We start from the raw sequence: 20,061 nt of genomic DNA on the forward strand, positions 1-20,061 counted from the left end.
ATATAATCATAATGATAAAGTTTGAAATACGCAAGCATTACCAAAATGTGACACAGAGACAGGAAGGGAGCAAATGCTGTTGGAAAAATGGTGCAGAAGGACTTGCTCAATGCAGGGTTGCCACAAACCTTCAATTTGTAAAAAAAAAAGAAAACATAGTATCTGCGAAGTGCATTAAAACAAGGTCTGCCTGTAGCCTGTCCAAAGCCCAGCAGCTCGCTTTGAGCCACACAGCCGAGACTTGGAACCAAGTCTGTGCTCCCAGCATTGGAGCTGGGGATGTGCTTAGTATCAGCTTCTCCCTCCACTCCCCACACATCTCAGCCCACTGGCCCATCTCTCAGCAGGAGGTTCAGGACCAGGGTAAGTCAAGGCACTCACCTCTGGCACAAAAGGGAATGCCAAAAAACTCAGTAATCAAGATAAATACAATTTTAAAAACTCAAAATTCATGCCAAAAAGAAATTATGAACAGAATTCAAATACAGACAGGATCAAGTCCTATACATGCAGGGCTCAGCCTCATCGCCTCACACTAACCCCAGCCCTGTCGGATCCTGCCCATTTTATTTCATTCTATTTCATTTCATTTACTTTTGGCTGCACCACACGGCATGTGGGATCTTAGTTCCCTGACCAGGGATCAAACCCGCGCCCCCTGCAGTGGAAGCACGGAGTCTTAACCTCTGGACCGCCAGGGAAGTCCCCTGCCTCTGTTTTAAATAGCTGATATTCTGTTCATCATGAATATTTTACATGAATTTTTATTTTAAAACACTGCATCAGAATATTATTTATCTTGATTATGGAGTTTTTTGGCACCTCCTTAAATTCTGTGCCCTAGACAAGCTGTCTCATCCCAGCCCTGGCCCTGCTCAGCCAGCCAGTGGCCCCACTTTCCACAGGCAGCCACCAGAGTCCCCTTGGATACACCAAATGTCATGTCCGTCACAGTAAAGTCTAGGAGCTGGGTTCTGGGGTCCCCGAGCACCATGGACTGCTTGTTCACCTACTGCTCCCATCTGGAGATTGGGAAGCAGCCTTGATTGGTATGCCTGCCCCAGGGCTTCTACCCTCCTCGTCCCCCTCCTTCCTCCTGAGAGTTTAGGAAAGAAAGTCTGCCCCAGCTTCCCAGTGTCTGGCTCCACAGGGGGAGGTGTGGGCTGCTCTCTGGGACCCAGATGTCCTTCCCTGGGCAGGCTGAGAAATACACTACCCTTCCCTTGTCCTAGGACCATCTACCTCTTTGCCACCTCCCACTTCCCCTTCCAGCTGGATGGGGAAAGAGGGAGAACAGGCACATAGGTCCAAACTAGGGGGGCTGCTGTTCTGGGAGAAGGGAGAGTAGGGCATGGAGGATGTGTGTGCACCCATCCAGCACCCACTGCTCCTCTGGAGACAGCATCTCAAGTTTCCCTGAACTGCCATCCCTTCTTTCCCCTGCTCTCTTTCAGTGAGGGCTGCTAAGCTGGGGGGATGTACAGGAAGCTGCCTGAGGCCACATGGCGAGGGCCTGCCTGAAACCAAATCCACACAGAGGAAAGCAGAGCCCAAATGATGGGGAAGGGGCTCCTAATGGCACAGCTGGAGGGTGTAGATCCAGACATAGCTGGATGTGAGCTTTTCATGTATACAAGCTCCCCCAAATTCCCTCTGTTTCTGAGGCAAGGTTGAGTTGGGTTTTGATTACTTGCAACTGAGAGGGTCCTAATCCCCCTAGACACCCCTGTTTCCACCCAACACGTACTCACCTCCTTCTTCATCAGCTTGAGCTGCTCCTGGAACCTGGCATAGTCCCGCTCCTGCTCCAGGCGGATGCGCTTGGCCTCCTCCCGGCGGCGCACAGCGTGGTCTTGCTCCATCTTCTCCACTTGCTGCTTTTGCTGACGCTCCAGGTTCTCCAACTCTGTGTCAAAGAACTTCTTCTTGGCCTGGAATGAGCAGAAAGGGAAATTCAGGAAAGTCACCTTATACCTGGGAGGCAGATGGGGAAAGCCCAGAGCCCGTGCTCAGACCTGGGTTTGAATCCCAGGTCTACCACCTCTTTGCTGTGTGACCTGGGACAAGTCACTGAACCTCTCTGAGTCTTTTTTCTCATGTGCAAAAGGAAGACCAGACCATCTACCTCACAGGGTTGTTGCATGGGGCTCAATAAAGGTTATGTCCCCTCTAGAGATCCTCTTGTGTGACTCAGAGGAGCACCGTGACCTTCATGCAGTGCTGTGTTTGTAAGTCAATGCCTAATGAGATCAGGAAACAGAGGAATTGGGCAAATGTGAATTATTCTCCATGCCCAATCATCCTCACTCTGCAACTTCTGCTTAAAGAAAACATGGAAGCAAGAAGCCCTATAGGGACCCCTCTTTTCTCATGCTCACATTGATTTCTTGTTCAAAACGTTTGTGCATCTGCTCCAACTGCAGCTCATGCTTGCTGCTCAGCTGGGTCTGGTTCCGATGCTCTTCTTTCTGGAGCAGCCGAAGTTCTCGGAGTTCCTGGCGCCTGAAGGGTGGAAGGATGTGGACATTTCAGTCAGAAAGTGCCCTCAGTGATCATATAACTCATAGCTAGGGACACTGAAGGCTGGGGCGTGGAGAGGCGTCACATAAGACTGGGGTAGAGGCATGACACGAACTTAGAACTCAGATTTTATTTGACATTTATTGACAGACAAAACATTAATAATTTTAATATATAAAGAGTGCTTCCAAATCAATAAGAAAAACAGGAATATCCTAATTTTAAAAAGTGGCACAGAACATGGACAGACATGAAACAAAAGACACAGTCTTTAAATTAGCTATGTGGATATGAAATACAAATTAAAAAGAAATAACATCTTCATTAAATAGGCAAGAATATAGGGGAAATTGATACTTTCATATACTGCTGACATGTACAAATTGACACACTTCCAGAGGACAATGCAATAAGTCTCTGCCTTTTGACACAGTAGTTCCACTTCTGGATACTGCTTCTAAAGAGATATTCATAGATGCACAACAAAATTGAATAAGGATATTCATAACAACGCTATCTATAATAGTACAAAATTAGAAACAAATGTCCATCAATATAGTCTAATGAAATGTGTCCATATGATGTAATTTTATACAACCATTAAAAAAATCAAGTTCTCAGAGATATTGAATTACATGGAAAAAATCTATGAAAAATGCAGCAATTCTTTATGAACAGATAGGGATTGATCCCTGAATAAAAGAAGCGAGCTGTTGAAGAGTGTGGGTCTCTTATGCTACCTACCATCTGGGTGAAAAACAAAAAGGACCCTATATGTGTGTGCACATATGCATGTGTGTGTTTACTTTCCTATTTAAACACTGAGTGGGGCTTCCCTTCCCTGGTGGCGCAGTGGTTGAGAGTCCGCCTGCCGATGTAGGGGACATGGGTTCGTGCCCCGGTCTGGGAGGATCCCACATGCCATGAAGCGGCTGGGCCCGTAAGCCATGGCTGCTGAGCCTGTGCATCCGGAGCCTGTGCTCCGCAATGGGAGAGGCCACAACAGCGAGAGACCCGCATACCGCAAAAAAAAAAAAAAAAAGTCCACATAAACACTGAGTGTTTCTGGAAGGATTACACTGTAAAATATTAACACAAGGAGGGGAGCTGGATGGCTGGCAGAAAAGTGAGAGAGGGAAATTTTTCGCTGTTTACCCTCTTTTTCTTGTCGAGTGTTGAACCATGACATTACCTATTCAAAATGTAAATACAATAAAAATTTGACCCCAACCACACAGTGTACCTTCATTTGGTAACATACCTATTGTCACTGTGTATATGTGTGTACACAGAAAAAATACTGGTGGGATAAACCCCACCAATTGTGTTTCTTTCTGGGCAAGTCCATTAAAAATTGATATGTATCATTTATGGAATCAGAAATTAAAATGATGCAAAAGAACTTAGGCCTCCTGACTGTGAACAGGGGGCGGTTCCCTGGCAACCTGTGTCCTATTCCAGTCCAGCGTCTGCAGCCTGTCCCATGGCCACCCCCCGCTGTGGGGCTTTCCTCACAGCTCTGAGCGGGTAGAGCTACTCAGGAACTGCCCACTAACAGCTGCAGGAGGAGAGGCCTGCACGCTTTCAGGGGTCTGGGGGCCTTATTTGAATCTTGGCTCAGCTCACTTTCCCTTAGGCAGTCGCTCAGTCTTCGCAGGCTCTGTTCCTGCATCTGTCAAATGGGGAGATAATCTTTACCTCTCAGGTTCTTTAAGGTTACATGAGATGATACCTGTAGTGTCTGCCTGGCACATGGCAATCACTCCCCAAGTGGTAACTTCTCGAATGATAATGAGGAAGAAGAGGTAAAGGCTGCCCGGTCTCTGGGAAAAGCCAGAAATGCTTTCTAGAGGCACAGAAGAAAGCTTCCTTGGGAGCCTCTGCATTTGGGAAGAGAGGAGGCAGGAGGTGATTGCTGAGAGCTGACAAAGAGAGGGAAACCCTCACACAAGAGAGACTAAGGCTCAGAGAACAACTGACCAAAAAACGAACAGAGAAGAAGGTAAGCAGGCAGGTTCTGACATTTCCTCCTTGACCAACCTGAGTTCTCACAAGGGAAAGGCAGGCAGACACAGGCTTAAGAAGGAAAGAACCAGCAATTTTAGGCAAAACCAGAAAGAACTCTGACCTAGCAGCCTCAATCTGTGAGAGCAACTATTCGGTGACACCATTCAAAAGCCTACGTGTCACCCAATCCTCCGGAAATGATAGGATCCAGGTACAACCAGGGACGTGGGCCAGAGCCTGCCACAGCTCGCAGCCTGGCGGCCTGGCCACATTGACAGGACATGCAGACCTTCAGACCACAGCAGGCAAACAAGCAAAGCCTTGTTCTTTCACTGTGAGCACCTCTTCTCCACTGTGGCTAAATCTCACCTTTCAAACCTAAGGGGCACCCACTCCTCTGCTTGGGAGGAAGGTGGAGGCCCAGTGCCAGAGCCAGAGGCATCGCTTCTAGATGGGATGTGCTGGGTCTGGAATTTCAACCCCAGGAACCTGAACTGCCCAGAGGGGAGGTGACGGAAAGGAAACCGAGCCCTTGGGGTCTGAAGAGTGAGGAGTACAGGTCACCTCCCAGGTGACCATTAAAACAGAAGGTGGTGTCATCGTCCAAGAGCAACCACACCCACCCTTCCCGCAGCCTCAAGCCTCTCCAGCGCACACAGATGAAGACACCAGTGCACGTGTGCATGCGTGCGTGCGTGTACACGCATATGCATGCACACAGAAACACCACCAATGAAAAGTCTGCCTCTCATCCCCCTGGCTCCTAGAAGGCAGAAGTGCCCCCAGGCATCCAAAACTGCTTCTGTTTGGCTTTGGAATGTCTGTGCTTTTTATTTTCTCCTTTTAATTTTATTTTATTTATTTATTTATTCATATTTACATCTTTATTGGAGTATAATTGCTTTACGATGGTGTGTTAGTTTCTGCTGTATAACAAAGTGAATCAGCTATACGTATACATATACCCCCTCCCTCTTGCATCTCCCTCCCACCCTCCCTATCCCACCCCTCTAGGAAAATCAGGCCTTGTTTCTTTTTTAAAAAAAATATTTATTTATTTATTTTTGGCTGCACTGGGTCTTAGCTGCAGCACGCGTGTGGGATCTAGTTCCCCGACCAGGGATTGAACCCGGGCCCCCTGCACTGGGAGCGTGGAGTCTTAACCACTGGACCACCAGGGAGGTCCCTGTGCTTTTTAAAGATATGAATGTGTTTGATATGTTAGATATGTCCCACAAATCAATCGTGAATTTAGCCTTCAAAGGCCTGGCCTCAAGGGAGATTCGTGGGTCCAAGGCCTCCCTCCCTAACTGCGAAGCCCCTCACCCCCGCCCCTGGCAGCCCCCCAGCAAGCTTCCTGGTCCAGTGGAAGATGGGTAGGATCCTCACACAGACAGAGCTTCCCACCTGGAAGACCCGAGGCACGTAAGTTCCCGCCAAGAAACAGTTTCCTAATTTACAGAACGGCCGAGATAGGGTCTCCCTGAGGAGGGCTGTCAGGGTGCCTGAGCGCCTTCAAAGTGCAAAGATGGTTCCTAGCAAACAGCTTTGCCTCACACCCTCCTCCCCACACCAATCTCTTCCAGTTTCATGGGTTTTGCCTCCAAAATGCATGCTGCATCCAACCACTTCTTCCCTCTGTCGGGCCACCATCCTGGCCGGGGTCTCCCTGGATCCCTGCATCAGTCCTGCCCCCTCTACACCCAGACTCATACGGCGGCGGAGCTGGCTTTCAAAAGGGATGTTACTGCTGGTCGCTCTCCAGCTGCTTCACCCCAGCTACACTGGGGATGAAATCCACACTCTTCCACCCCTGCCCACGGGCCAACATGACCTTGGCCCTGCAGGTCCCGGGGACGGCTCCCCATCCTTTCCCTCCCACCTCACACTCCACACTACAGCCCTGGCCCTCTCAGGTCCCTAAACAAGCCACGCGGTCCACCCTCAGGCCTTGGCCTTGCAGTTCCCTCCGTGACCCCCGGCTCTGCTCGTGGCCAGCTCCTCTCAACCTTCTGGCTCTGTTCAGGGGATTTCCCACAGAGCAGTGTCCCCGACCCCGGCCCAGGGGCTCACTATCCTTTCACCCTTATTATTCCCTTCACAGCATGTACCACAGTTGGGAATTATCTTGTGTGCTGTTTGTTGGTCCATGAGGTGGAAGTTTTACAAAGGCAACGGCCTCAACTACCTGGGTCACCACCATGTCCCCCAACCTGCTGGGGGGTATGGATACATGGGTGAATGGCTGGCTGGCTGGCTGGAGGGGAGGGTGGAGGGGTGAGCAGGTGGGTAGGTGGGTGGGTGGGTGGATTGGTGGATGGGGGGTTGGGTGGGTTAGAGAATGCAGGATCTCAGGCAAAGCCAGCTTCCTTTTGTGTCCTTGATCCCGCACTTGATGCTGCAGACAGACAAACAGCTCTTGCACCAGGAGGACCCACGCCCATCCCTCTCACCGCATCCCCACCCTATTACCACCATCAGCGGCCCTTCCCAGGCTCACCTGAGAAATCTCATCTCCTCGTCCTTCTCATCGTCACTGATGATCTTGGAGGTGGTGATGCTCACCTCCACGCCATCCACCACAAACTTGCGTGTCCTCTTGAGGGTCTTATTGTGCAGCCTCGAGTTCTGGCCGGGGAAGATCATCAGGCAAAGCTCAGCATCACAGCTAAGAATCCATGGGCGACACAGAGGGTGCAGCCCACAGTCCTCCTGGCCCCAGAGCCTCAGCCCCGTCCAGGTAGGAGGCGACTGTCCATTGTCCCCCTCTTGCCTCAAGCTTTTCAATTGGTGGGGGGGGGGGAGTGCTGAGTGTCTGACGCTGGGCCCTTTCCTCTCCCTGATCTCGCCCTTCAGACACGGCCCATCCCCTGCCCGCTGGCTGCCAGCTCTCTCTCACACACAAGACGCAGCGTGAGAAAGAGCGAGCTGGGTTCCAATCTTCCCTCTACCACCTACTGGCTCTGTGACCCTGGGCAGGTCCCTTGTCCTGTCCGAGCCTCAGCTTCCTCGACCTGTCAGAGGAGGTGCCAAAGATGCGATGGTGGTGGGGCATACAACAACACCCGGCTCAAGGCAAGGGTTCAACACTTGGTATTTATTTTTGACAGTTATTATTGCAGACCACGATCTCTTATCCTCAATGCTAAAATCCAAAGAGCCTGGAAAACCAGAGTTCAGAACTGCTTTGGCAGCCAAATGTGACCTGACCTGAACTCCACAGGAGGCCACGCCCATCTAGAGCCACCATGAGATTATTCATAATCTTCATCTTTACTTTTCCCTATGAATAATCATGCCTTTCACGTGTGCTTGCTTACACAGTGCTGCCAGAACTCCTCCAGGAGGAGTTACGGGTATTTAAATACCCTTTGCAAGCCCTCCATCCTGATTCGGATGAGGCCTGTGGGCCTGCACGGAAGTCATCACGGCCTCTCCCCTCCGACCTCTCCACTGGTTTCCGAGGCCCTTCCTGGCGCAGTCCAGGCTGGCCTTTCTGGGGGCCTGCCAGCCTGAGAGTGCAGGGAGAGCCAGGGTGGCGCCCAGCAGGAGGCCTCTGCCCTCAAAGTCCGCGCTGACCCCCGTGCCCGCTCAGTCGAGCCCAGAAGACTGTCCTTGGCCCTGAGGTCTGGGTTCCCCTCCCCTGCAGGCTCCCACCTCTTCCCATGGCACCTCGCCCAGGAGCTCTGGACGCTATCGGCCCTGAAAGGTCACCCTGCATGCAGCTCATCGCCCTACAGCATCCAGCTCACGTGTCCCAGGACTCAGTTCAAGATGAGTCAGGCTAGCAACCAGAAATGCAGGCTGGCTGGAGATGGCGGGGGAGGAAGGAGGCCTGGGTGCAGCCCTCACATTAGAGCTGCTCCTGGTCACAGGGCCTCCGCCTGGGGGTAACAGGCTCCCCGTCAAGCCAAGGGTGCTGACGCAGCTGTGGACTCTTATCAGAACAGCCGCATTCCCTGACTCACTGCCAGCCCACCAGCAAAGGAATGTTCTCAATACCCTTGAGAAGAGGCGGGGACCCAGCTCTGATGGGTCAAACCATTATTTAAAAGAAAAAAAAATTACTGTGTTTTGTTTTTTTTAACCCTTAGTGTCTTTTTAAGAAGAGAAGGGACAGACCCCCTATCTTAAGGAAGATGATTATACATCAAAGCTGCTGCCATCTCCGCTTGTCCTGCTGACCTGTTAAAACTGTGCTTTCTTTCTGTTCCCAAAGCTAAGTGTGCTGGCTGACTGCCTCTCCTTTGGCCAATATTTTTGAGTCTCTGCTGTGTCATTTTCACCAAGTAAGTGACGGAAGGAAAAAACAAAAAAGATGCAGAACCTTCCCTAAATTCAGCCTTGGTTGGGGATGAGGTCCTCAGTGTGGCCAATCAGGTGACCAACAGCGAGTTCACGAATATCTCACGATTTGTGAGACGGGCAGGGGATGCGGCCTGCCCTTCCTGAGGACAAACAGGCCAAAGCTCCCACCGCGAGGGCAGAATGGCATGTACGAATCAGAGCTCAGAGTCTGGAGTCTGACCAGCTCCCCACCTCCCACCTGAGCCTCTGTTTGCTGGGCTGTACTTTGGGATGATTGAAGGTGCCTCATATGCGGTTGCTTTTAAGCATTTTGCAGTACAGGCCTCGTGCTGAGCTCTCAAGTGCAGTGGCTACTGTCATTCACAATGCCACCTCCTGCAGAACAGCCACGAGCCAGCAGGAAGCCTCGAGCCCACCCCCTTTAACTGAATCAGTCGGCAGCTGGACCACACGGCTGACCTCCAAGTCAGAGAACTTTCACTTCTAGAATTGTCTCTCCCCCATTTTAGCAGGGCCTTTAAACAAACCCAATTTAAATGGAAACCCAAACTGAAATTAAAACCCAAACCAATTAATTGCCTGACATAACTAAATCCCAGACCGAACTCAGATATTTGGGGGTTTAACTATGAATCAAACGGAGAGCTCTTTAAAGAAAGAGTAGTCTCATGAACTACTTATAATGGAAGGCAGCCACCATATGCTTTCAAACACCAAAACTGGGCAGCAACACATTCTGCAGTGCTTCCTGCTCCAAGCCCGAGGCACAAGGGGCAGCGTTACCTTGATAGACAGAGAGCCCGTCTCTCTGTTCAGGGACAGGTCGGCTGAGAGGGAGGCGCCATAGTCCATGCTCTCGGAGGTGGAGAGGCTGCCACAGTCTGAGTCCCTCTTGGAAGGGCCTAGAGCCTCCTGGGCAGGGAGCTCCAGGCTGCCGTTGGCCAGCTTCTCGCCACCCAAGGTCTCCAGGGCGCTGCTGTTGGGACGGCTCTGGCTTGCTTTCTGGGACCTGCTGGCTGCTGGACTGAGGTCCCCACCCTGGTCAGTGGCTTGCTTCTCCTCGGATACCTGAATCCTGGCATCCATGGACACCGGTCGGGACTTCCGGAGGGGCACGGGCACTGCCAGGCCGTTCTCATTTCCAGGGGCCACATCTGGGGGGCTGGTGGCTTGGAGGGATGTGTCCCCAGAGGGTTGGTTGGGCCCATTCACAATGTCCTGAGGCTGGCTAGGTGGCAGTGGGGTGAAAGATGATTCTTTGAGAAGCTTGTCAGCATCGAGGCTCAGCTGACTCACCTCAGAGGAGTCCTGAGTGTGGTTCCCCAGACGCTAGGTGAAAAAAAAAACCATAGTCAAGGCCATGCTACTGTGTGTCCGAGGCAAGAGTCAGAGATGCAGTGAGGTCAGAAAGTCAGACACCCACAAGGTGAAGTGGGCCAGGGAGGTACAATAGGCATCCCTCTCTAGTAAGCCACAGTCCTCCCCACTCCTTACTGCCTAACCAACAATAAAATTATTGTACTACTTGCTTTGAGGAATAGGTATTCCTCCTAGGAGCGGAGGCAACTGTGGCCAGCTACACAGCTCACGCCCTGTCGAAAGGGGGCAATGGCTACTCCGCTCCAGCCAATTGTGACAACGTGGGAAAATGGGTCCCCGGTGCCCAGACCTTCCAATTTTTCAAGACAAGCTCGAATCTGGACTTGTACATGACACCTCCCAATTTTTAGATGGCAACTAACTCTTTTTTTAAAAAAATCACAGAAAAGCCAAGCCAAACCTATCCAGGGGCTAGATTCAGCCTATTAGCCTCCTTTTTTTGTTTTGTTTTTGTTTTTTAGAGCTTTTCAGGGGTAGAAAGTACTGAAAATGTTGCAACTGTGAAATAGAACACTGATTTCTGTGGATGAAACATCAATGTCCAGCCTAATAAATAAGCTGAGCACCCACACAGCCACCTTCCAGGTCAGGAGAGGGACACTGTCCCAGCCCCGAGACCCCGACCTGTGTCCATCCTCCCCACGACACAATCATTGGCCTTTGATCTCTAAGTGTTATAGGTCGGTTTGTCTGCTTTTAAACTTGATATTAACAGAATCATACCATAAGCACCGTCTGGCGCTTTTTTTTTTTTTTTTTTTTGCGGTACGCGGGCCTCTCACTGTGTGGCCTCTCCCGTTGCGGAGCACAGGCTCCGGACGCGCAGGCCCAGCGGCCATGGCCCACGGGCCCAGCCGCCCCGCGGCACGTGGGATCCTCCCGGACCAGGGCACGAACCCGTGTCCCCTGCATCGGCAGGCGGACTCCCAACCACTGCGCCACCAGGGAAGCCCCGTCTGGCGCTTTTTTAACCTTGAATATGGAATCTTCAGAAGCAACTCTAATCCACCTTCTATTCAACAACACCCAGAGCAATGATGGTTAAAAATTCAGATCTGATCCTGACATCCACACACCAACGCCCAACCCCTGCCTGAAACCCTCATGGCCCCCACTGTCTTCATGACAAAGATCAGCCTTCTGCCTGTGGAGAAACCAGGTGGGACGGGACACTTTCTGCCTCTTCCCCATCCTCGCTGCCTGCCCCCTCCTGGTACCAGGCCCCAGACACGCTGCCTCCCCCTCCCACTCCCAGCCCACACCTGGCCCTGCCACCTATCAGCTCAGCGACTGCACCACTCGAACCTCAGTTTTCCCATCTGTAAAATGGAGCCTGGGTTCTCCCCTGTTTGAGTTGCAGGACGCCCGGCACCCCAGGGCTCAGTAAGGGCTGTGGTTACCGTGCAGATCCCACTCGTCCTCCCTGGGGTGTTCCTTCCTCGTCCTGGTGAGGATTCACACCAGCTCAGGCTCCTCCCAGGAATGAATTAAACTTGAGAAAGTGCTGTATTGTCCATCCCCAACAGTCTAACCCCTCCCTCACTAGGTCCACGGCACCACATGGATAGCAAATCTCCCCTCCTGGGGGAGGCTCTCCCCAAATGGCTAGACCAGGGATCCGAAAGTACAAGCTCAGGACAGAATCCAGCCCACAGACATGTTTTGTTTGGCTCAAATGTCTTATAAAAATGTAAATTAGCTTTAATTTAAATTTACAGTCAGCCAAGCACCTGAAGCTTGCAGATGGGTTATGAATATGCCAAGACCTGGGTCCCCTGGGCACTCAGGGCAGCCCGACGGGGTCTGGGGTGGCCGGAGCCCTTTGTTCAGCCTGTTGCCTCTGATCACGTGCAGCCTTTATGTGCATTGATCCCACAGTGTGCTACACGCATCCTCATTGTATGTGAGCCACGACAGGAAAAAGGCTGGGAAGCAAGATGAGTCAACTACCAACTTTTAAAAACTGGAAGATCTCAGGTAAAAATCTGATTCCTGGTCAACATACAGGATTTGGTCAACACACTCTGTTGCCTCATCCCTGCCCACGTGCTGTCTTACGTAACTGGTGGCCTGGTGGCGTGGCGGCCTGTGACCTCTGAGCTGGGGATAAACAGAAAGGAACCCTTCCTGCACCGCCCGGGCCCCTCCCACAGCAGTCAAGGCCTGTGGGGATCCCATCCCTCCCACACGCCCCTCCCCCGCCCCGTTCCTCCAGGCCTTACAGAGGCGGCATCCACCGAGTCCTCCTCTTCTCCCTCATCCCGGCCGTCTTCAATCTCCTCCATCACTTCAGCCTTGGCCTCGGCCACCAGTTCCCGCAGAGCCTTGTTGCTGGTGATGCTGCTGACGAAAGGATGCTGAGGGGCGGGGGGGGGGGGGGGGGCAAGACAGCTGGATTAGAACCACTGTGGGCTGGGGGGTGAGGAGGGGCAGCCAAGGCTGGGGGAGGCGTTACCCCAGGCAGAGAAGGCCAGCGGCATCCCTGAGCGAAACGTGAACACGAACTTGGTCAGGCAGACCCAGAGGCAGCTCAGGAATTCCTGTGCGTGGTGGAAAGTGAGCTAGCTCTGCCACCTACCAGCTGTGTGACACCGAGCAAGCCCCCTTCCCTCTCTGAGCTACAGGCTTCTCACCTTTGAAGTGGAGACAATAATGCCAGACCCACAGGGAAGGCATGCGGATGGAATGAGATCACGCGCAGGGAAGAGCTGAGCCCAAAGCGGGAGCAGAAGGAATGTTTCAGGAGGTTTGTTTGTGTATTTGTTAATTTACTTTTTTAAAAGGTTTTCGTATATGGTTTAAAATATATAATATATATACAGTATACACATGCATATACACACATACACTTTATTGAAGAATTACTTACACACGGTAAAGTTCACTAATCATTCAGCTCAGGGACTTTTTCCATACATACACACCTGGTGTAACCACAACCCAGCTTAAGACACAGACCATTTCCATCACCTCGAGAAGGTCCCCATTCCCCGTGCAGTCAGCCTCACTCCCCACAGCCACCCAGCTCCAGAGACTAGGTTTGCCTTCTCTTTAACTTCATCTGAACAGAATCATAGAGTACGTATTCTTTTGTGGTTGGCTTTCTTCACTCAACACGAGTTGAGCGGAGACTATGAGATTCGCCTACCCTGGTGCGTATGTCGGTAAACTCTTCCCTTTTGATTCCCGTGCAGCATTCTACCACGTGACTCTGTCACGGTTTGTTTACTCTTTCTGCTGTTGCTGGCCATTTGTGTCGTTTCCCATTTGGGGCAACTATAAATAAAGCTGCTATGAACATGCTCATATAGGTCTCAGGGTGGATGTGTGTGTCTGCAAAATCTTGAGGCCAAGTAGTGTATGTTCTATTCCTATGTGTTTACAGAAAGGCCCCATCTTTAAAAAGTGAAGGCTCTTTCACGGACCTTGGAAAACACCAAAGCTTTTAAGACCTCAGCAGCTGGTAAATCAGCCCGAAGATGTCCCTGGTACAAGTCTGTCTCTGAGCGTCTTGTCCCCAGCACCAGGTTGTGGACTGGGACATGGGAATTCCTCAATTCCCCACACTCAACTTAGAAAGGCATTGGCAGGGGCGGGGTGGGGCAGTTGTTAGGTTGGAATTTGCTCATTTGAAATGCGCAGGAAGGCTCTGATGAAATTCACTGTTTTTACTGTCAGTTATCAGCGGAGGAACAGTGTCAACAAGATTGCAGGGAAGTATTTAAATGACTAAAGAGAATAAATTTTCTGACACCTTGAAAACACATTCACAACTGATAGGTCCACTACAAATCATTCCTATCTGCTTGTTCACTCTTATCTGTTTAGTACATTTGTGGAAGGCCAGAGACAACACCCTATTCAACCTGGGCACCCCACTCTGCACACGGGAAAGCAATACACCTCACTCCTTTTAAAGAGCCCTGTCGTTCAGCTCTTCCTAAACCAGCCTGACTTTCTCTAGTTAGTCCAAACTAGTAAAGACGTGAAGAATTTTATTTCTTATCTTTCTCTCCCCACCCCCCCGTTCATTCGTTGATTCATGCCTCAGCCCCATGTTGAGGCCAGTGATGTGCCAGGTGCTGGAATAAGGCCAAACAAGCAGACAGGCAAGCTCCCTGGCCTTGGGGGCTCGAAGCTGAGTGGGAAAGACAATGGGCACGTAACCAAACAACAAGGTCATTTTTCAGCTCAGGTAATAGGATAGGCTGGAGGAACACAGGCCCGGACTGGTGCGGTGGATGGGTGGCGGGAGAGTCTGCCTAGGTCTTTGGGCAGAGGGCCCTCCTTGGGAGGTGACATGCAAGCTGAGCCCTGAGGGATGTGAAAGGGCCGGACAGGGAAAGATCTGGGCACAGAGGTTTCCACGCAGGGGGAGCAGCAAGTACAAGGGCTGCAGTGATATAAAGAGTAACCATTTGAAGGTATCACTCTGGCTGCTGTGTGGCTCCAAAAGGTCTTGAATTGGATATTAATAAGGAGGTACTAATCGTGAGAGGCAGGAGAGTATAGCAGTGAAGACTGCTGGCTCTAGACTCGAGAGTCAGGCTGCCTGGAATAAAATCCCACTTCCACCAACTCGGGCAAGTCACTCAACCTCTCTGAGCCTCAGTTTGCTCATCTGTATACTGGGAATAATAGTATGGCTGTTCTAAGCATTGTAGTAAGAGCTCAAAATACAGCAGCTATCATCTGTATCATCACCACCATCAGCAGCAGCACCACCAACATCACCACCATCATCATCAACATCATCCCCATCAACATCAACATCATCCCCATCAACATCAACATCATCCCCATCAACATCAACATCATCCCCATCAACATCAACATCATCCCCATCAACATCAACATCATCCCCATCAACATCAACATCAACCTCATCACCACCACCATGATCATCACCAACGTCACCATCATCAGTGTCAGCATCACCACCACCACCGTCATCACTACCATCACTACCATCACCATCACCACCACCATCACCACCACGATCAACACTACCACCACCGCCGTCATCATCACCATCATCAGTGTCAGCATCACCACCACCACCATCATCATCACCACCATCGTCATCACCATCATCCTTATCACCATTATCACCACCCCCATTACTACCACCACTGTCACCATCACCACCACCATCATCACCACCACCACCATCATTACTATGGCCACCATCATCACCACCATCACTACTGCCCCTGCCATCACCATGCCTACCATTACTACCACTGCCACTATGATCATCACCACCATCACCAGCAGCAGAATCACAATCAGAGAAGGCTTTAAGCACCAGTTTGCACTCCCAGCCATTCCCATTCCCTCCTGCATCCCCAGAGTGCAGCTTTTTGGAACTGAAGGCAAGAATCGGATCCCAAAGCTTCCCGAGCTTCACACTGCACAACCTCACACATGTGAACTTGAGCAAGAAGCCACGGGACACTTCACTGCAGTTGCTGAAGCAGATGCGGCAGAAACAAATAATGCAAACACAGGCTTCTGGAAATACCAGGTTTTCATCAGGCCACATCACATATTGACCAAATTAGTGACTCTTAAGCTTGGCCAGGAGCCTTGCTTTCTTGAGGCTGAACACCTTCTGCATGGCCTCCCTTGAGCACCCCAGGGTCTTGAGGAAGCGGAGGGGGAGGCATGGGGAAGAAAGCCTCTGACAGAGGGGCAGATGAGAAGGGCCACTCCCCTGGAGGCCAAGCTCCTGGAATCCCCGGGTGAGCGGGCTGCCAGATGGGGCAGGCCCTCCTGTGTCTGATTAGGCCCGGAACACTGCTCTGTAAACTCTGGGACACAAAGCACAGACCACCTCCTCCACTGCATCAGCTCTGTTACTTCCAGGGTTGTGTTTAGAAAAGACGTTTCAACCGCCAAGCTGCCAAGACCCATTAGAGACAAAGCCCATCAGAGAAGGGTGCGGGACCTTCCCCGGTGGCCGGTGCACTGTGCACCTGCACAGGGACAGGCTGGTCTGGGCACATGAGTCCCTAGAAAGGTGCTCGGTCACCCTCGTGGAAGACCCAGATCAGAGGGAAACTCAGCCGTCTGCTCCTTCATGAAGAGGAACTGCTGTTCTGTGCTATCTCTGCAGGGAGCCCCAAGGTGCCATAGAACTCGCCAGCTGGCACCCACCCTCCAGCCAGGACCTCTCCTGCCATCTACGCAGTCATCCTTCCCAAGAACTTGAGCCTAGTTTTCCTCTGTGTGCTTAGAAACCATCAGCCGGGGTGTCCCACACTCCAAGACTGGCTTTAGAAAATGCCTAATAACACTTTCAAGTTTTCAGGTGTCAGCATCTTTCCTTCAGTCCTCCTTCCCTCCCTCCTAACTTTATTCCATCTCTCTCTCTTTCCTTCATTCATTCAGAGATGCAACTTACTAGAGTGGTCAAAAGAACAGGCTTTGGAACCAGATGACCAGGATCAGAAATCAGCTCTGTCACTTACACACTGTGTGACTTTGTGGAGGCTACTTAACCTCTCTGTGCTTCAGTTTTATCATCTGTTTGACAGAGACCCAAACAGTACCTATTTCATAGGCTTGTCATGAGGATTAAATTAGCTAACATTTGCTCAGCATTTAGAATAGAACCTGGCATGGAGAAGACGTTACATAACACTTTGTTAAGTAAAAATAAGTAAATGTATTTAACGAAGGCCCTCTCCATACCAGGCACTATTCTGGATGACTGGGACACATCAGTGAAAGCAAAAACGAAAACAAAAACAAAGACTGCTGTCCCAAGGGAGCTGACATGCTAGTCCAGGAGATCAACGGTAAACTTAATAAACATGTAAGTTATATACTGACTGTAAGTGCTAAGTGCCATGGAAAAATCAAAAGTAGGGCAGGGGAAGGAGAATCAGGAATGTGAGGGTGCAGTAGGTTTTAAACAGGGTACTTGGGGGAGGCCTCACTGAGAAGCTGCCATTTGAGCAATGACTTGAAGAGAAAGAGTCAGCCATGGAGGTGTCTAGGGAGAGAGCATCCCTGGCATAGTGTACAGGCAGTGCAAAGGCCCTGAGGCTGGAGTGTGCCTGGAGTGTCTGAAGAGTAGCAAGGAGGCTGGTTGGCTGGGGAAGAGTGAGGGGGCAAGAGGAAGAGAAGTCTGAGGAGTCAAGGTGCGGTGGGTAGACCTTGCAGGACCTTGCAGGTCACTGAGACTCTGGATTTTACCCTGAGTAAGATGGGAGCCATTAAGGGGTTTTGGAATCAGGAGGTATAGGAGCTGACTTATGTTTTTCCCTCCGGCTGCAATGGAGGTGGTGAGAAGTGGCTGGATCGTGGGCATGTTCTGAAGCCAGGGACAACAGGATTCCCTGGTAGAATGGATACAGAGTGTAGGAGAAAGAGAGGGGTTAAGGATGCTTGAGAGGTTTGGGGCCTGACTGCTGGCAAGGTGGGGCTGCCATCGAATGAGACAGGAAAGCCATCGCTAGAGCATATTTGGGGAAAGATGGGGGAACTCAGATGTGGACGTGTTAAGTTTGAGATATCTACGGACACCTAAAGGGGTGGAGGGTAAACAGCCAGATACAAAGGCCTGTGGGCGAGAAGGGCAGTCTGGGCTGCAGGCAGAAATGCGGGAGTCATGGCGAACAGACGAGCCCATCAAGGTGATGGAGACGGAGGAAAAGGTCCTGGCGCACTTCACGTTAATCAATTGGAGAAAGAGGAGCAGGCGAAGGAGACAGACGAGTGGCCAGTGCAAAGGAAGGAAACCAAGAGAGCGTGGAGACCTGACATCAGGCGTTGACAGCCAAGGGGAAGAGGGTCGCCTGCGGCTGCTGCTGAGTCCAGCAAGACCAGCACTGAGGCCTGAGCTGACCACGAAGTCCCAAAGGTACTAACGACCTTGACAAGAATGCTGTGCTAGAACGGGGTGGGTTTAAGAGCAGATTCAGTAAGTGCATGCTGCGCACCGGATGTGTGACAGCCACAGTGCTGAAGGCAGCGGGTGGGTACAGAATCGCATCCACTCACACACTTCCGTGATGCAAGCACGACCCACCTCCCACGCAGGGGGAAACAGGCTCAGAGTGAGACCACTCGGGTTTCAGGAGGGCAAGCCTGATTTCAGAGCCCGGGTTACCACCAAGTGATACGGTCCCAACAAAATATCTGTGCGAGCGAATGAATGGATCATAAACCGGCGGGGGCATAAGTCAGTCGGCTGAAGGCGGGACGCAGGGCAAGAGGAGGGGCCGGGAGGAACGTGGGGGCCGCAGGCAGATGTGAGGCTCTGGAGGGTGTGCTGGCAAGTCAAGGTCTGGGCTTACCTGTGGCCACTCCAAGTCAGGTGACCTCGGCAGGCCACTTCCCTGCCCTGAGCCTCAGGGTCCTCACCTAAGGCGGTGATGATGCCCCACCCGCACGTGGAGAAAACTGACGGCAGCCTAAGCTGTGAAAGGAGCTTTCTTTGTCTGGAAGGATCTCTACTTTCTTCTGCAACCCTTCTGCCTTAGTGAAGAATCCTCTGGCAGGACGTTTTTTTCTTCACTATGGAACGGAAATTCCTGGCTCTGGCTGAGGCTCCTGGGCTGCCATGAGGGGATGAGGGACAGCTGGTCTCTTCCTGGCAGCATATCCTGGAGGCCGGATGTATCAGGCCAGGAGGTGCCTGCTCACGGGAAACAACTGGTCCCGGGAGCTTGGAGCTTTTGCATCTGACAGTGACAGCAGGCCCACGCACCCCCACCCCTGGTTGGCCTGGTCCAGTCCCTTGCCAACGCCACCCACCAAACGCCGCAATACCCTGAAAAGAAGGCCTCTGGTAACTCCAGGCGTGTGCTTTCAAATGCAATGCAGAAATCTACAAGGAACAGTCATGAGCCCCAGCAGACAGAACCCATTCTGCATCCCCGCTTCTTTCCATTTTTTAATAATTCAATTCAAGGCATCAAATATTCACTGCGCACAGCACTTGACAATTAAGCTAAGTACTTTACAGTGTCTTCTCACTTAACCTTGTAAGGCGGGGCCTGGCTATCATCCTCACTTCAGAGTGAGAACGGGGTCACAGAGAGGTTAAGCCCCCCGAGCAGGGTCTCACAGCCAGTAAATGGCAGAGAAGTGGATTTGAACCCACGACTTTCCAACCCCAGTCCACACACTGAATCACTGCACTACACACCCCAGAGGGACGCACTTGTGGTCCAAAGCCCCAGTCCCTGGCGCACAGTAAGTCGGTGCTTGGGAGAAGCGGCCGAATGTGAAGAAAGACTCGACTGCACGGTGGAGCGTCGGCCCCCTGTGCTCCCACCACACGAAGGTGGAGGGACCAGAGTGGACAGGCCCCATCACCCAGGCCCACTTCCTCTCCCTCTCCCAACAGCACTGGTGGCGTGGGGACTGGGGTCAGCCGCGCTAGAGACGGCCGGGTGCTTCCAAACACAGCTGCAAACACTCCAACACTCACCCCGCCAGGACATGAGGCATCGGCCCCGGGCAAGGGCAGCTCGTCGCTACCTCCAATATTTCAAAGAGGCTCAAGGAGATAGACATCCACTTCCCCACCTGGAGGCCGTTCAGCCAGCTAAGGGGATGCTCCCTGAGTCAGCTTTCATCCTGGCTGGTTTTGGAGATTCCACACCCAACAATCAGAGGGAGCCCTGCAAGCGTAAGTCAGATGGTGTCTCTCTCCTCCCAAACCCTCCCGGCTGCGCCATCACACACAGGGTGAAGCCTGCATCCTCCCGAGGTCCTGCATGACCCGCCATGACCTGGTCCCCCTCCTCTTTGAAAGGCCTGCTTCCACCGTTGGTCTTTTGCCAGGAACTTGGATTTGGGGGGGTTCCCCCCATTAACTGGTAAGAGGGG

The 20,061-nt window shown here is 51.7% G+C and overlaps 1 protein-coding gene across 2 annotated transcripts in view; it reads right to left on the reverse strand.

Moving 5' to 3' along the window:
- STK10 (serine/threonine kinase 10) overlaps positions 1 to 20,061 on the reverse strand; it is a 125,228-nt gene that overhangs the window by 30,495 nt on the left and 74,672 nt on the right. For both annotated transcript variants that reach the window (XM_059063478.2, XM_059063479.2), the window contains 5 exons: positions 12,438 to 12,572; positions 9,619 to 10,164; positions 7,028 to 7,155; positions 2,379 to 2,502; positions 1,752 to 1,931 (listed from right to left, as the gene is read on the reverse strand). In XM_059063478.2, the coding sequence (XP_058919461.1) occupies positions 1,752 to 1,931; positions 2,379 to 2,502; positions 7,028 to 7,155; positions 9,619 to 10,164; positions 12,438 to 12,572 (1,113 nt within the window). The remainder of the gene's footprint in view (positions 1 to 1,751; positions 1,932 to 2,378; positions 2,503 to 7,027; positions 7,156 to 9,618; positions 10,165 to 12,437; positions 12,573 to 20,061) is intronic.

The sequence above is a fragment of the Kogia breviceps genome, chromosome 4 (genome assembly GCF_026419965.1).
Source record: "Kogia breviceps isolate mKogBre1 chromosome 4, mKogBre1 haplotype 1, whole genome shotgun sequence".
NCBI classification, from domain to species: domain Eukaryota; kingdom Metazoa; phylum Chordata; class Mammalia; order Artiodactyla; family Physeteridae; genus Kogia; species Kogia breviceps.